This window comes from Schistocerca nitens, chromosome 9 (assembly GCF_023898315.1).
Source record: "Schistocerca nitens isolate TAMUIC-IGC-003100 chromosome 9, iqSchNite1.1, whole genome shotgun sequence".
NCBI lineage: Eukaryota > Metazoa > Arthropoda > Insecta > Orthoptera > Acrididae > Schistocerca > Schistocerca nitens.
Window position 1 is genome coordinate 16,289,229 of NC_064622.1, and position 17,364 is coordinate 16,306,592.

The following is a 17,364-nucleotide window of genomic DNA, read 5'->3' on the forward strand; positions in this document are numbered from 1 at the left end:
TTTAAACTGCTTTGCTACACCGAGGATATCTACTTCTATGTTTCTCATCTTGGTAATTGTTCTTGATTGGAATTCACGAATATTTACTTCGTCTTCTTTGGTGAAGGGGTTTCGGAAAACCGTGTTTAATAACTCTGCTTTAGTGGCACTGTCATCAGTGACTTCACCGTTGTTATCGCGCAGTGAAGGTACTGACTGCGTCTTGCCCTTGGTGTGCTTTATGTATGACCAGACTCTCTTTAAGTTTTCTGTGAGATTTCAAGACAGAGTTTCGCTATGGAAATTATTGAAAGCATCTCACATTGAAATACGCGCTATATTTCGAACTTCTGTAAAACTTTGCCAGTCTTATGGATTTTGCGTTCTTTTAAATTTGGCATGCTTTTATGGCTGCTTCTGCAACAGCGATCTGCCCAGTTTTGTGTACCATGGGGGATCAGTACGATCATTTATTAATTTATGTCGTATATATCTCTCAATTGCTGTCGATACAATCTCTCTGAAAACATTCCACATCTTTTCTACGCTTACATGATCAGATTGGAAGGAGTATGTCTCTTAAAACGTCGTTAAGGGCATTTTATCAGCTTTTTTAAAAATAGATATACTTTGCGTTTCTGCTTGATGGTTGTAGGTGTTACGGTATTCAGCCTAGCAGCTACTGCCTTGTGGTCGCTAATCCCTGTATTCGTTACGATACTCACTATTTGTCCAGGATTATTTGTTGCTAAGAGGTCAAGTATGCTTTCGCAACCATTTACGCTTCCAGTGGGCTCATGAACTAAACGTTCAAAATAATTTTCTGAGAAAGCATTCAGTAAAATTTCGGATCACGTTTTATACCTGCCGCCGGCTTTAAACGTATAGTTTTTCCAGCAGATTAAGGGTAAATTGAAGTCACCACCGACTATAATTGTATGAGCGGGGTACTTATTTGAAATGAGGCTCAAGTTTTCTTTGAACTGTTCAGCAACTATGTCTTCCGAGTCGGGGGGTCGATAAAACGATCCAATTAATAGTTTAGTCCGATTGTCAGGTATAACGTCTCCCCATACTATTTCGCAGGAACTATCTACTTCAATTTCACTACAAGGTAAACTACTTCTGACTGCAATAAATACTCCACCACCAATAGTATTTAATCTATCCTTTCTGAACACTGTTAGATCGTTATAAAAAATTTCTGCTGATCTTACTACCGACTTTAGCCATCTTTCTGTACCTATAACTATTTGAGCTCCAGTGCTTTCTATTAGGGCTTGCAGCTCTGGTTCTTTCCCAACACAGTTACGACAATTTACAGCTACAATACCGATCGTTTCTACAACTAACGTACTGTGTTTGACCTGCCCCCCATTTAGGTGGACGCCCTTTCTGTGGTTCCCTAAGGCCCTCTAACTTAAAAAATCGCCCTGTCCATTCCACACAGCCCACCCTGTCCGTGTAGCCGCTTCGTGTGTGTAATGGACTCCTGACCTGTTAAGCGGAACCCAGAAACCCAACCCCGATGGCGCAAGTCAAGGAGTCTGCAGCCTACACGGTCACAGAACCGCCTGATTCAGACGAAGACGCTCTGCACTAAAGGACCACAGTCGGTTCTATCGATAATGCTGCAGATGGTTAGCTCCGCCCTAATCACGCAAGCAAGACTGGCAGTCTTCACCATTTCCGCCAGCCGCCCAAAACCAGAGAGAATCTCCTCCGATCCAAAGCGACATACGTCATTGGTATCGACATGAGCCACCACTTGCAGTTGGCTGCACCCTGTACTCTTCATGGCATCTGGAAGCAGCCTTTCCACATCTGGAATGACTCCCCCCAGTATGCACACAGAGTGCACACTGGCTTCCTTCCCCTCCTTGGCAGCCATGTTCCTAAGGGGCCCCCTTATGTGCCTAACGTTGGACCTCCCAACTACCAGCAAACCCACCCTCTTTGAACGCCCAGACCTTGCGGGCCGAGAAGCTTCCTCTGGAACAGGGTGGACGACTGCATCCGGCTCAGAGACATCGTCAGCCACAGATAACGTACGAAACCTGTTCGTCAAACGAAAGAGGGAGGCCCTACAGTCGGCCCCTCGGAAAGTTTTTGCTCCCTGTCAGACTTTGGAATGATCTCCCACTCGACCACGGGTGAGGGATCAACCTCAGTGCAGGTAGTACCCGGGGCGGCCACAGCAGTGTGTAACCTCCCCCTCACTTATCGACCTTAATGACAGTGAAAAATTAAACTGCGTGTACCTAATGGAAATTTGGGAAAAAGCAATCGTCACCGAAGTTAATCTGTCGGTAAAGAGGGAGGAAAGGGTTACATCTAAATGAAAGGAAAAATGCAAATGAAACTGGTGGAAATTAATTTTGAAAAGGGGTAAAGTTAATAAAGAAAGTAAATGTGCGGCCGCTACGTTAACAATTAACTAGCGGTAATTAGATATTTGAGATTTGGGGGAAATTACGGTCGCCAGTCCTAAGGACAATTACTATAGTAACTGAAAAAGAAAGGTTGTTACACATATAATTAGCACTAGAAGCATGGCAACTGAAGGTTGACACGCGTAGTGTGAAAACTGAAAGTTTGTCAGAAGTAATAAATTTCGCTACACTCTGACTTAATTTCGCAAAAGAATTAATAAAACCGGAAAATCGAAAGTTAATTTAGTGACTGAAGTTAATAGTGAGCTTTGTTTCTGAAGCACATCGAAATTCAGTAAAATACGGTTAGTCTTGGACTACCTCAACAATCATTTCAAAAGCAACTTGACTCTAGGCAATTTAGAAATAAGAGATTTAACTTTGAACTTGAATTAAATGATTCTGAACAATTAACAATAGTAAAATTTAGTACGTACCAAGCTGAGCTGCAGTCACAGGTAAGCTAAAATACGGTAACAAAACTCGCACTCTTAATTTGTGCTTGTGTAATCTAAATATTGTAGCCAGCTATGAATACTTTAACTGAACTTTGAAATTAAAGCAGTGAAATCGAATTATAATGCTTTAATGCTGGCGTTTGAATTTCAACGACACTCGGGTTCATTTCGGAAAAGGAAGGGACCCTGCTTGGCAATGCAATTGGGACAATGAGCAACAAAGGTTCATGCTACGTTGCTGTAATTTTGTGATTTGAACAGTTTGAAAAGCTGAGGTCTGCCATACAGTTCTGAAACTTTACCTGATTTTAGTCTCCCTTGTTGGTTGATTGAAGGTCTGAAGCCGTCGATCGAGGAGGTGGCGACGGTCACTCATTGTCGGCCGTCGCTGTTGCAGAAGCTGGATGTTGGCGCGCCTTCTTCTCGACACGGTCTCCAGCCGAAACGGGCTCTTGATGTGTGCCAGCTAATGCTTCCCGTCCGCGACACCGTGCTAGAAACTACCATAGCCAGTCGATCGCAATTACATGCTGCCAAACCCCGAAAGCCCGGCAGCTTGCGAGAGCGTCACACAACACACCTGCTCAATCGCACTACTCCAACCAGCTCTCTGCTCAGCCCGCGCTGCACGCGGCAGAGTTAACACTACCAAAGATCCTACACACTTTCGTTCTTCACACGACCTATCGATGTATTCGTTCGATAGCATAGTTTTCCCTAGGCAAGAGCCAGCGTAAAATACAAATAATATTATGGTACAATAGATGGAAATAGGAGGATATGCATTTCCGGCGTTACAAGTGGACCTATCGGGGGACACGTGGAAGCTGCTCGACGTTTCTTGCATACCTACTACCGAGCCCCCACAGTGATTCCCCTTGGCAGCAGCCTCAAGCTGTGTGACAGAAGCCAATGTAGCCTGGAGCTGTGAGTGAAGGGTCGCCAACTCAGCTTGCATCCGTACACAACAATCACAGTCCCTGTCCATTACTGCAGTCACTCCTGTTTGAAGCTCGTAAAAATATGTAACAAAGTAACAGTGCACTCAGCTCATTAGCAGCGGGAATTCGAAGTGCTCTCTCACTAACGGTCTAAACGACACTGAGACATACTAACCAAAACAAACAAAAGCCTATATGACATGAGAGTCGATAACAATGGCTCTACTGTACACTACACTTTTATTAAAATAAAAGCTTGTGCCTAGTAAGCACTTGAACATGCAAGAAATTACAAAAATAATCTAGTAACTACACAGGTAACTGTAAATAAGTAGCTCCTGTAGGAAGCTCATAAAAATATATAACATACGAACAGTGTACTCGCCTTATTAGCAGCAGGAACACGAGGTGCTCTGTCTCTGACGGTCTATCCGACACTGGATCATGTTTGGAAATGGTGTGGTCAACTAGGTATTCACAAGAATCTATCGTTTGTACTCTGCTATCCCAATACCGTTGGTAAAGGAAAAAGGGTTCTGATAGTAGAAAGTAGGTAATTCTGGACAGAAACGTAAAATGATTTGCTAGGAGTGTGTGGGTCAGGGTGCTGTAAGATGGGATAATTAACAAAGGGGGTTCAAAAAGTTTTGCAGAGCCATCTCTAATTTTTTTTATTTTTTGCAGGAGATTGATATTTTTGTGAACATACTTGGGACATTTAGCTATAAGTTGGTGTATAAAAGTATTTTCTTTTATTTACAGACGCGCGGGGTAGCGGCGCGTTCTGAGGAGTCTTGTCACGTTCCGTGCGGCTCCCCCCATTGGAGCTTCGAGTCCTCCCTCAGGCCTGGATGTGTGTGCTGTCCATAGTAGTGTAAGTTAAAGTTAGAATAAGTAGTATGTAGGATTAGGGACCGATGACCTCAGCAGTTTGGTCCCATAAGACCTTACCACAAATTTCCGAAAAAAAATTTTATTTACAGGTGAGCCATAATGGACCGTGAAGTAGTAGTCAGGTTGCGACAGTAGACTGTGATGGAGTTCCTCTTCAAGACCGGCGATGAATGTTAAAAAAAAAAAAAAGTTCAAATGTGTGTGAAATCTTAAAGGACTTAACTGCTAAGATCATCAGTCCCTAAGCTTACACACTACTGAACCTAAATTATCCTAAGGACAAACACACACACACACTTATGCCCGAGGGAGGACTCGAACCTCCGCTGGGACCAGCCTTAGACCGCTCGACCGGCGATGACTCTGCCACATCAATTCACAGGAAGTTTCTCCCTGTTTGTGGGGAAGACACAGTGGATCGCAGCAGTATGCTGCGGTGGTTGCAGAGGTTTAAAAAAAGGTGATTTCTCTCTATTGGACATTCCACGATGTGGTAGCCATCGATAGCAGTGAGTAATGTGAATAAGGAGACCATTGATCAAATCATACAAAATTGCAGGTGTTTGACGACACGACAGCTTGCTGAAACGACTCGTTTGTCATTGGGTAGTGTGGTATCACTGGTACAGCTACTACGGTAGAGAAAAATCTACGCACGTTGGGTGCCTAGATTATTGACAAGAGAAATGAAAACGATGAGGAAGAATGTGTGCGAAGGTCTCGTGAAGACCTTCACTGAAGAGTGGAGACAGTGTTTTAACGGCGTCATTACCCAGGATGAAACATGGTTGTTTTTGTCTGAACCTGAGAGGAAAACCCAATCCATGGAGTGGCGTCATCCAGGTTCCCCTTGGAGGAAGAAACCAAGACTTTCACGATCAGCAGGCCGAAAGGTGATGGTCTCCTTCTTCTGGGATCAGTGTCGTGTCTTTTCATTGACTTTTTGGAACCTGGCTCCACAATTAACTGGGACCGTTACTGTTGCTCACTGGAGAAGCTGCGACGTGCCATCAAGACCCACAGACCACAGCTTCAGGGTCAGTTCATCAGCCTAACCATGACAATGCCAAACCCCATACAGCCCTTATGACGCAGGAGAAAACCAGGAAAGTGGGTTGGAAAATTGTTCCTCATCCTACCTACCGTCCGGACTGGGCCCCGTCTGGTTTTTACCTCTTTGATCATCTGAAGGCCCACCTGCGCGGTAAAACATTTGATAGTGAGAAAGATCTTATTTCATATGCCAAGCGATGGTGTAAAAGCCAGTCCCCAGAATTTTATCAAAGTGCATTTACGTCATGGAAAGAACGTTGGGCTAGATGCTCCACAGCTGATGGAGGCTACAATGCATAGCTACATGTTCCAAGAATGTTTACAAAAAATTTCATTCTCCTGCTGCAAAAAATAAAAGAAATTAGACGACTGTGCAAAACTTTCTGAATGCCCTTTGTACTCCGTCACAGAGGCAGGAGATTGAAAGATGTTGTCGAAAAGGTGCATGCCCATGATATGGATGGGTACAGACTATTTTCCGGCAACATTCCATTGGAACTGTTTCAATATATAGGGTGAGGATGGGAGCACATTATGGGCGATGACTGAAAATGTGCGTATTGCTTAATCTTTTAACTTTGCTCACTTGATATCAAGCCTTCAGTTACCTCGTGACCTCTCTATACGGCTTTTCCAGCCGTCGAAAGATGTTAAGGATATGTAAAATCATGTGTTGTGTTCCCTGTCCGATGATCGGGTTTGTCACAAGCAACAGTCTAAGCACTGGAACCATTTTGGAAAATAACGTTAGCAGACACCAAACCACGAAGTTCGTTGGTGGCAGATTTATGCACGAATTCAAACTATTCAATGACGAAATGTACACTGGGATGACAAGAGTCATGGGACACCTCTTAACGTCGTGTCGGACATCCTCCTGCCCAACGTGGCCTGGACTCAACTACTTGCTGAAAGTCACCTGCAGAAATATTCAGCGATGATGGCTTTATAGCCACCCGTCATTGCGGAAGTGTTTGCCGGTGCAGGATTTCGTGCACGAACTAACTTCTCGATTATGTCCTACAAATGTTCGATGGGATTCACGTCGGGCGATCTGGGTGTTCAAATCATTCGTTCGGGTTGTACAGAATATTGTTTAAACCAATCATGGACAACTGTGAGCTGGTAACATGGCACATTCTCACCAACAAAAATTCCATCGTTGTTTCGAAACATGTAGTCCATGGCTGCAGACGGTCTCCAAGTAGCCGAACATAACCTTTTCCAGTCAATGATGGGTTCAGTTGGACCAGAGGACCCAGACAGTTCCACGTCAACACAGCTCGCACCATTACGGAGCCACCACCAGCTTCGACAGTGCCTTAGTGACAGCACAGGATCTGCGTCAAGCTCGAACGCTACTGTCAGCCCTTAACAACCGAAATCGGGACTCCTATGACGAGGCTACGGTACTGCAGTCGCCCAGGGTTCCAACCGATATGGTCACGAATCCAGGAGGGGCAGTGTGGGCTATGTCGTACTGTTAGCAAAGGCACTCGCATAGGTCGTCAGTCACCATAGCCCATCAACACCAATTTTCGTCACACTGTCCTAAAGTTACGTCGATTCCTGCGGTTATTTCACGCAGTGTTGCTTGTCTGTTAGCACTGACAACGCTATGCGAACGCTGCTGCTCTTAGTCGCTAGGCCAACATCTTCGGCCACTGAGTTGTCTGTGGTGAGAGCTAATGCCTGAAGCATTCTTGGCACGCTCTTATTTCCTCAAGGGTATCTCCGATGCGTGTAGCTCCAACTACTGTTCTGCGTTCAGGGTCTGTTAACTTCCACGGTGCGGCGGTAATGACGTCGGAAACCTTCTCACATGAACCATCTCAGTTCAAATGACAGCTCCGCCAAAGCAATGCCCTTTTATACCTTGTGTACGCGATACTACACCCATCTGTATATTGCGTATCGCTATCCCATGACTTTTGTTGCTCTAAATGGCTCTATGAGCACTATGAGACATAACATCTGAGGCCAACAGTCCCCTATAGCTTAGAACTACTTAAGCCTAACTATCCTAAGGACATCACACACATCCATGCCCGAGGACGGATTCGAACCTGCGACTGTAGCGGTCGCTCGGTTCCAGACTGAAGCGCCTAGAACAACTCGGCCACACCGGCCGTCATAACTTTTGTCACCTCGGAGTGTGTGTGTGTGTGTGTGTGTGTGTGTGTGTGTGTGTGTGTGTACGTTTGGATGGCGATATTGCAACTGTCTACATGATACTGGCGAACTGCAAATTACATAACGTTTGCAAAGCTGCATGTTGAAGACAAAGTGACTTATGTCGCCCGACTGTCGTGCTTTCCCCATTGCCTGAGCGTGATATCACCAGTCACTAAATGTTTGAAACACAGAGCTATTACATTCTGAATATTAACATAAAAGTCAGGAAAATTAAAATGTTCCACTTTATGAGGTTGGTTTCTATCTACAGGGGGACTCGCAAAGCCCGCCAAGAAGTTTCGAGGAAGCGGAATTTTCTAATTTGGGTAATTAACAAACAAACGACTTATTTTAATGATTGTGGGTGTTTTGTGATCAGAATTTTAAAAGTAATCACAATTTGAGCATGGAACTTTGAAGATGAATAAGTTTTGAAGTATGAAGTATGTTTGTTGAAAGTAGTAGAATGAGAGCTTTCAAACGAGCTGTGCTGATTTAGGAATAAAGAACTATTTGCTCACCGAAAATATCGCTTTCATGACGCATGGATTTATACACTCCTGGAAATTGAAATAAGAACACCGTGAATTCATTGTCCCAGGAAGGGGAAACTTTATTGACACATTCCTGGGGTCAGATACATCACATGATCACACTGACAGAACCTCAGGCACATAGACACAGGCAACAGAGCATGCACAATGTCGGCACTAGTACAGTGTATATCCACCTTTCGCAGCAATGCAGGCTGCTATTCTCCCATGGAGACGATCGTAGAGATGCTGGATGTAGTCCTGTGGAACGGCTTGCCATGCCATTTCCACCTGGCGCCTCAGTTGGACCAGCGTTCGTGCTGGACGTGCAGACCGCGTGAGACGACGCTTCATCCAGTCCCAAACATGCTCAATGGGGGACAGATCCGGAGATCTTGCTGGCCAGGGTAGTTGACTTACACCTTCTAGAGCACGTTGGGTGGCACGGGATACATGCGGACGTGCATTGTCCTGTTGGAACAGCAAGTTCCCTTGCCGGTCTAGGAATGGTAGAACGATGGGTTCGATGACGGTTTGGATGTACCGTGCACTATTCAGTGTCCCCTCGACGATCACCAGTGGTGTACGGCCAGTGTAGGAGATCGCTCCCCACACCATGATGCCGGGTGTTGGCCCTGTGTGCCTCGGTCGTATGCAGTCCTGATTGTGGCGCTCACCTGCACGGCGCCAAACACGCATACGACCATCATTGGCACCGAGGCAGAAGCGACTCTCATCGCTGAAGACGACACGTCTCCATTCGTCCCTCCATTCACGCCTGTCGCGACACCACTGGAGGCGGGCTGCACGATGTTGGGGCGTGAGCGGAAGACGGCCTAACGGTGTGCGGGACCGTAGCGCAGCTTCATGGAGACGGTTGCGAATGGTCCTCGCCGATACCCCAGGAGCAACAGTGTCCCTAATTTGCTGGGAAGTGGCGGTGCGGTCCCCTACGGCACTGCGTAGGATCCTACGGTCTTGGCGTGCATCCGTGCGTCGCTGCGGTCCGGTCCCAGGTCGACGGGCACGTGCACCTTCCGCCGACCACTGGCGACAACATCGATGTACTGTGGAGACCTCACGCCCCACGTGTTGAGCAATTCGGCGGTACGTCCACCCGGCCTCCCGCATGCCCACTATACGCCCTCGCTCAAAGTCCGTCAACTGCACATACGGTTCACGTCCACGCTGTCGCGGCATGCTACCAGTGTTAAAGACTGCGATGGAGCTCCGTATGCCACGGCAAACTGGCTGACACTGACGGCGGCGGTGCACAAATGCTGCGCAGCTAGCGCCATTCGACGGCCAGCACCGCGGTTGCTGGTGTGTCCGCTGTGCCGTGCGTGTGATCATTGCTTGTACAGCCCTCTCGCAGTGTCCGGAGCAAGTATGGTGGGTCTGACACACCGGTGTCAATGTTTTCTTTTTTCCATTTCCAGGAGTGTAGAAAAGATTAATATTTCGATAAGCATTAAATGCGCTATTATCATCAGTAATCTGAAAACTACCCAATGAATAACGAGTTTTAATTAATTACGCCATGCATAAGAAATTAGCAATTTCGTGTAATATCAGTTTATATACGAGGGGCGTTTGAAAAGTCTGTGCAAAAATAAAAACTACTTACTTGTTTGGGGTAAACCTTTCTTGTTTTTCGACATAGTCTCCTTCTAAAAGGAGACTATGTCGAAAAACAACATTTCGTCCAACGCTGTTCTAATTTGTTGATCTCTTCCGAATAATAGGAATTGTCCAAGTCTGCAAAATAGCTAATTGTTGCTGCAATCACCTCATAGGGGGGATGTGCAACGAGTTGGAATCCTATTTCCATTAATTTTGCGACCACAACTGCTGAGGTGTGTGCTGGTGCATTGACGTGATGGAAACGGACTTTTTGCGTTCCAATCGCCTGCGTTTTTCTTACAGCTTGGTTTTCAAACGGTCCGATACCGATGAGTAATATGCACCTGTAATAGTTTTACCCTTTTCAAGATAGTCGATGAGGAATATCCCTTGAAAATCTCAAAAGACTGTCGCCATAACCTTTCGGCAGAACGACTGGTGTTCGGCTTTTTGGTGCAGATTCTCCCTTGGTAACCCATTGTTTAGATTGTTGTTTGGTCTCAGGAGTATAGTAATGTGTCCATGTTTCATCCACAGTGACGAAACGTCGCTTGAAGTCCTGTGGATTCTTCCCGAACAGCTGCAATGCATCCTTGCAACACTTCACACGATTCCGATTTTGGTCAAGCGTGAACAATCGCGGAACCCATCTTGCGGATATCTTTCTCATGTCCAAATGTTTATGCAAAATATTATGTACCAGTTCAGTCGAGATGCCCACAGCACTAGCAATCTCACGCACCTTAACTCTTCTGCCATCCATCCCCATATGATGGATTTTATTAATGATTTCAGGAGTCGTAACCTCCACAGGGCGTCCAGAACGTTCAGCATCACTTGTGCCCATATGGCCATTCCGAAAATTTTGAAACTACTTATCAACTGTTCTATTCGAAGGTGCAGAGTCACCGTAATGTTTCTCAAGCTTCTCTTTAGTCTCCTGCGGCGTTTTGCCTTTCATAAAGCGATGTTTAATCACCACATGAAATTCTTCTTCGACCATTTTCTCACAATTGAAAGGTGGCTACACTGAGTCACAGCGCCAGAGATTGCGCCAAAGAGTTTTATTCCGCCGCCTCCACTGGGGCAGTAGTAGTTCAGAGGTTACCGTGGGCAGTGCTTGTTGAGAGGGTGTCGATAGCAGTACTAATTGAGGGTATGTCGTGTGGAGTTGTTCTGTTGGACGAGACGGCAGATGCTGTTTAATTGGGGATGTTGCAATGATCACAGCGTATTTTTCGTCAATATATATGAAGGTAACAAAAAAAAATTATTTCAGATTTCCTAAATAACAATGCCTCTTGGTCACAGGTTCAGTCAACAAAGCATCTGGCTTGTGTTCATGTATTAGACTGTAATTCTGGTTTCTATATGCAATTATAGTATTTCAGGTCTTTTTAATTACTTCATTGTAAATGGTGTTTAAAGTATCTTGTCGTATTGAGGAAGAACTGTGCCAGATGTGTACGTTGAATCACACTTCCACACACAGAACAGTTACACTTGTGCCTTGTTGTTTCGTAGCTTTTATAGTTGCTGGGGACTTAATTAATCAATTGTGTTATCGGAAATTTCCTTTCATTGCTTATTGTTATTCTATGCAGTCAGATTGCGTACTAATACTAGTCAGGGCCAACCGGTTACGAGACTTCGTAACATGACATATAGCTACTAAAAATTATTGCATTTTAAAATTGAGCCCCCATGCACAATCATCCGACTTCCTTGATTCACACGAATACCAACCACAAAGAAATAGACCAATATGGCTGAAACTTGGTGTGCGTTCTTTCCAAAGATGCTACTAACTAAAGATGACCTCAATACGCACTGGTGGTGCCATCTCTCGGACTTTGCATGGACTTTGGTTCAAATGGTTCAAATGGCTCTGAGCACTATGGGACTCAACATCTTAGGTCATAAGTCCCCTAGAACTTAGAACTACTTAAACCTAACTAACCTAAGGACATCACACACACCCATGCCCGAGGCAGGATTCGAACCTGCGACCGTAGCAGTCCCGCGGTTCCGGACTGCAGCGCCAGAACCGCTAGACCACCGCGGCCGGCTGCATGGACTTTACAAACGCCCCTCGTACTGTTAACAAAACGAGATAAATGATGTCAAATGCGGTATAAGAGCACTGAAGATACTCCCAGTTTCTTACAAGCTGTTAGATGGATCGTCAGTCTTGTTTTGAATCATTGTTTCGCCACAAATTTGTAGGAATTCCTTTTATTTCGTCGTCTTGATACTACACTCCTGGAAATGGAAAAAAAGAACACATTGACACCGGTGTGTCAGACCCACCATGCTTGCTCCGGACACTGCGAGAGGGCTGTACAAGCAATGATCACACGCACGGCACAGCGGACACACCAGGAACCGCGGTGTTGGCCGTCGAATGGCGCTAGCTGCGCAGCATTTGTGCACCGCCGCCGTCAGTGTCAGCCAGTTTGCCGTGGCATACGGAGCTCCATCGCAGTCTTTAACACTGGTAGCATGCCGCGACAGCGTGGACGTGAACCGTATGTGCAGTTGACGGACTTTGAGCGAGGGCGTATAGTGGGCATGCGGGAGGCCGGGTGGACGTACCGCCGAATTGCTCAACACGTGGGGCGTGAGGTCTCCACAGTACATCGATGTTGTCGCCAGTGGTCGGCGGAAGGTGCACGTGCCCGTCGACCTGGGACCGGACCGCAGCGACGCACGGATGCACGCCAAGACCGTAGGATCCTACGCAGTGCCGTAGGGGACCGCACCGCCACTTCCCAGCAATTAGGGACACTGTTGCTCCTGGGGTATCGGCGAGGACCATTCGCAACCGTCTCCATGAAGCTGGGCTACGGTCCCGCACACCGTTAGGCCGTCTTCCGCTCACGCCCCAACATCGTGCAGCCCGCCTCCAGTGGTGTCGCGACAGGCGTGAATGGAGGGACGAATGGAGACGTGTCGTCTTCAGCGATGAGAGTCGCTTCTGCCTTGGTGCCAATGATGGTCGTATGCGTGTTTGGCGCCGTGCAGGTGAGCGCCACAATCAGGACTGCATACGACCGAGGCACACAGGGCCAACACCCGGCATCATGGTGTGGGGAGCGATCTCCTACACTGGCCGTACACCACTGGTGATCGTCGAGGGGACACTGAATAGTGCACGGTACATCCAAACCGTCATCGAACCCATCGTTCTACCATTCCTAGACCGGCAAGGGAACTTGCTGTTCCAACAGGACAATGCACGTCCGCATGTATCCCGTGCCACCCAACGTGCTCTAGAAGGTGTAAGTCAACTACCCTGGCCAGCAAGATCTCCGGATCTGTCCCCCATTGAGCATGTTTGGGACTGGATGAAGCGTCGTCTCACGCGGTCTGCACGTCCAGCACGAACGCTGGTCCAACTGAGGCGCCAGGTGGAAATGGCATGGCAAGCCGTTCCACAGGACTACATCCAGCATCTCTACGATCGTCTCCATGGGAGAATAGCAGCCTGCATTGCTGCGAAAGGTGGATATACACTGTACTAGTGCCGACATTGTGCATGCTCTGTTGCCTGTGTCTATGTGCCTGTGGTTCTGTCAGTGTGATCATGTGATGTATCTGACCCCAGGAATGTGTCAATAAAGTTTCCCCTTCCTGGGACAATGAATTCACGGTGTTCTTATTTCAATTTCCAGGAGTGTATATATATGAGGTATATACAACAGATAAATAAATACAACGTAAAACGCCGTCAGTCTCTCTTGGTGGACTTACTACTAGTCCTCTTAGCTTTGGATCCGCCATCAGTCCGCTTCAGTAGCCGCAGTCCCGCACTGAAAGCTGCTCTGGTGACGAGGAGAGCCAGCAGTGCTGCGGCGAGCAGCGCCGCGACGACATCTAGCAGCAAGTACTGGTACCAGGCGAGGTCGAGCGCCGCGGACCTGAGGTGTGGCGCCCCCTGGTGCCTGATCACGTACTCTGTCCAGTAGACAGCCTCGTCCAGCGGCTTCACCGGGCGGTCGTTGAAGATCCTGGACAGCCGCTGGGCGTTCTCTCGGTACCTGCACACCGAGAATCAACAGGTACACCAAATACAGACTTTACATCGAACTGTGACCACTGGTATTCCTATACAGGTGACCTACAGTCGATAATCACATTTACTCATTATTCTTAAAATTAACAGCAATAGCAGCCCCCAGTCGCAAAAAGGGAGTCTTTTGACTTAGGTTTCGGCACTGCTATGAGTGTATTCATAACAAATAAAACTCTCAAATCGGCCTATAACGTAATTACAAAATTACAGGAAAGAAAAATTTCTTAAGTATAAGTACTATCTAGCAGTACAAAAAAACGAACAGTACTTACACGTCACGCATTAAACTAAAAATCAAGCCATAAAGCTTAAGTATCAAAATTTGTAATACAAAATACATAAAAGGCAAGCCACTATCGGCTGCTCAAATACGTCGAGCTATGGTTGCATCAGACTGAGGTACCCGAATTAGCAACTGTGGGTAGGTGAACGTTACACCAAGAGTGGTAACTACACTCATGCTCATAAATTAAGGATAATTGCAGAATGTGGTGCCACACAACGTGGAAAACTGGCACTAACAGCATAGGCACATAGGGAACAGACATGACAAAAATCTCTAAGTCCATGGCATTGGTGATAAGTTGAGAAATCCATCCCGAAACACATGTGCTACAAAACGCCACTGTTCCCTGTGCATGTACCCTGACATCAATATGGGCTATGATGATCGTGCACACGTACACAGGCCGCACAACGGGTTGGCATACTCTGGATCAGGTGGTCGAGCAGCTGCAGGGGTTTAGCTTCCATTCTTGCACCAGTGCCCTTCGGAGCTCCTGAAGTGTCCTAGGGGTTTGAAGATGTGCAGGGATACGTCGAACAAGAGCATCCGAGACGTGCTCGATGGGGTTTAGGTCTCGAGAACAGGCGGGTCACTCCATTTGCCTGATATCTTCTGTTTCAAGGTACTCCTTCACGATGGCAGCTCGGTGGGGCCGTGCGTTATCATCCACCAGGAGGAAGGTGGAACCCACTGCACCGCTGAAAAGGCGGACATACTGGTGCAAAATGACGTCCCGATACACCTGACCTGTTACAGATCCTCTGTCAAAGGTTTGCAGGGGTGTACGTGCACCAATCGTAATCCCACCCCACACCATCAAAGCACGACATCCATACAGGTCCCTTTCATGGATATTGAGGGGTTGGTATCTGGTTCCTGATTCATGCCAGATGAAAACCATGCGAGAATCACTGTTCAGACTATACCTGGACTCGTCCGTGAACATAACCTAGGACCTCTGTTTTTTTTTATTTTTTATTTATTTATTGTTCCGTGGGACCAAATTAAGGAGAAATCTCCATGGTCATGGAACGAGTCAATACATGAAATTATAACACTATATTAGAAACAGATAAAATGAAATATAGATAAAAAACATATTCAGGTGACAAGTCATAAGTTTAAATGAAGACAATCAACAATGTAACACTGGAATTTGCTTAATTTTTTAGCTCTTCCAGGAGCTCCTCGACAGAATAGAAGGAGTGAGCCATGAGGAAACTCTTCAGTTTAGACTTAAAAGAGTTTGGGCTACTGCTAAGATTTTTGAGTTCTTGTGGTAGCTTACTGAAAATGGATGCAGCAGAATACTGCACTCCTTTCTGCACAAGAGTCAAGGAACTGCATTCTACATGCAGATTTGATTTCTGCCTAGTATTAACTGAGTGAAAGCTGCTAACTCTTGGGAATAGGCTAATATTGCTAACAACAAACGACATTAAAGAAAATATATACTGTGAGGGCAATGTCAGAATTCCCAGATTTTTGAATAGGGGTCGACAAGAGGTTCTCGAACTTACACCACATATAGCTCGAACAGCCCGTTTTTGAGCCAAAAATACCCTTTTTGAATCAGAAGAATTACCCCAAAAAATAATACCATACGACATAAGCGTATGAAAATATGCGAAGTAGACTACTTTTCGTGTTGAAGTGTCACTTATTTCAGATACTGTTCTAATGGTAAATAAAGCAGCATTTAGTTTCTGAACAAGATCCTGAACATGGGCTTTCCACAACAGCTTACTATCTATCCGTACGCCTAGGAACTTGAACTGTTCCGTCTCGCTTATAACATGCCCATTCTGTCTGATTAAAATGTCAGTTCTTGTTGAATTGTGAGTTAGAAACTGTAAAAACTGAGTCTTACTGTGATTTAGCATCAAATTATTTTCCACAAGCCACGAACTTATTTCATGAACTAAATTATTTGTTACTGTTTCAATATTACACACAAGATCCTTCACTATCAAGCTGGTGTCATCAGCAAACAGAAATATTTTTGAATCACCTGTAATACTAGAAGGCATATCATTTATATAAATAAGAAACAGCAGTGGCCCCAGCACCGACCCTTGGGGAACGCCCCACGTAACAGTGCCCCATTGGGACTGAACATCACTACCACTCTTTATATTGCGGAGAATTACCCTCTGCTTTCTGTTCTTAAAGTAAGAGGCGAACCAATTGTAAGCTACTCCCCTTACTCCATAATGGTCCAACTTCTGCAGTAATATTTTGTGGTCAACACAGTCAAAAGCCTTCGTTAAATCAAAGAAAACACCTAGCGTTCGCAACCTTTTATTTAATCCGTCGAAAACCTCACAGAGAAAAGAGAATATAGCATTTTCAGTTGTTAAACCATTTCTAAAACCAAACTGAACATTTGACAGCAAATTATGTGAATTTAAATACTCCAGTAACCTTGTATATACAACCTTCTCGATAACTTTAGCAAACACCGATGGCATAGAAATAGGTCTAAAATTGTCAACATTATCAATGTCTCCCTTTTTATAAAGTGGCTTCACTACCGAGTATTTTAATCGATCAGGAAACCGACCACTCCTAAAGGAAAAGTTACAGATATGGCTAAGTACTGGGCTAACATACATAGAACAATACTTCAGTATTCTGCTAGATACCCCGTCATATCCATGAGAGTTCTTGGTCTTTAGTGATTTAATTATTAACTCAATCTCCCTCTTGTCAGTATCATGGAGGAGCATTTCAGGTAACAGTCTCGGAACACTTTTTTCTAAGAGCGCTATATGATTCCCTGTTGGAATTAGGTTTCTATTTAGTTCACCTGCTATATTCAGAAAGTGATTATTAAATACTGTACATATATGCGACTTATCAGTAACACGGACATTCCCGCTACGCACTGATTCTATATCCTCGACCTGTCTCTG

At 45.6% G+C, this 17,364-nt stretch overlaps 1 protein-coding gene across 30 annotated transcripts in view; it reads right to left on the reverse strand.

The window, feature by feature from the left end:
• LOC126203013 (UDP-glycosyltransferase UGT5-like) overlaps positions 1-17,364 on the reverse strand; it is a 972,471-nt gene that overhangs the window by 642,884 nt on the left and 312,223 nt on the right. For 3 of the 30 annotated variants that reach the window (XM_049937231.1, XM_049937239.1, XM_049937232.1), the window contains exon 6: positions 14,009-14,128. The exons of 25 other annotated variants lie outside the window; for them this stretch is intronic. In XM_049937231.1, coding sequence (XP_049793188.1) covers positions 14,009-14,128 — 120 coding nt within the window. 2 more of the 30 variants (XM_049937238.1, XM_049937227.1) reach the window with 1 other exon arrangement.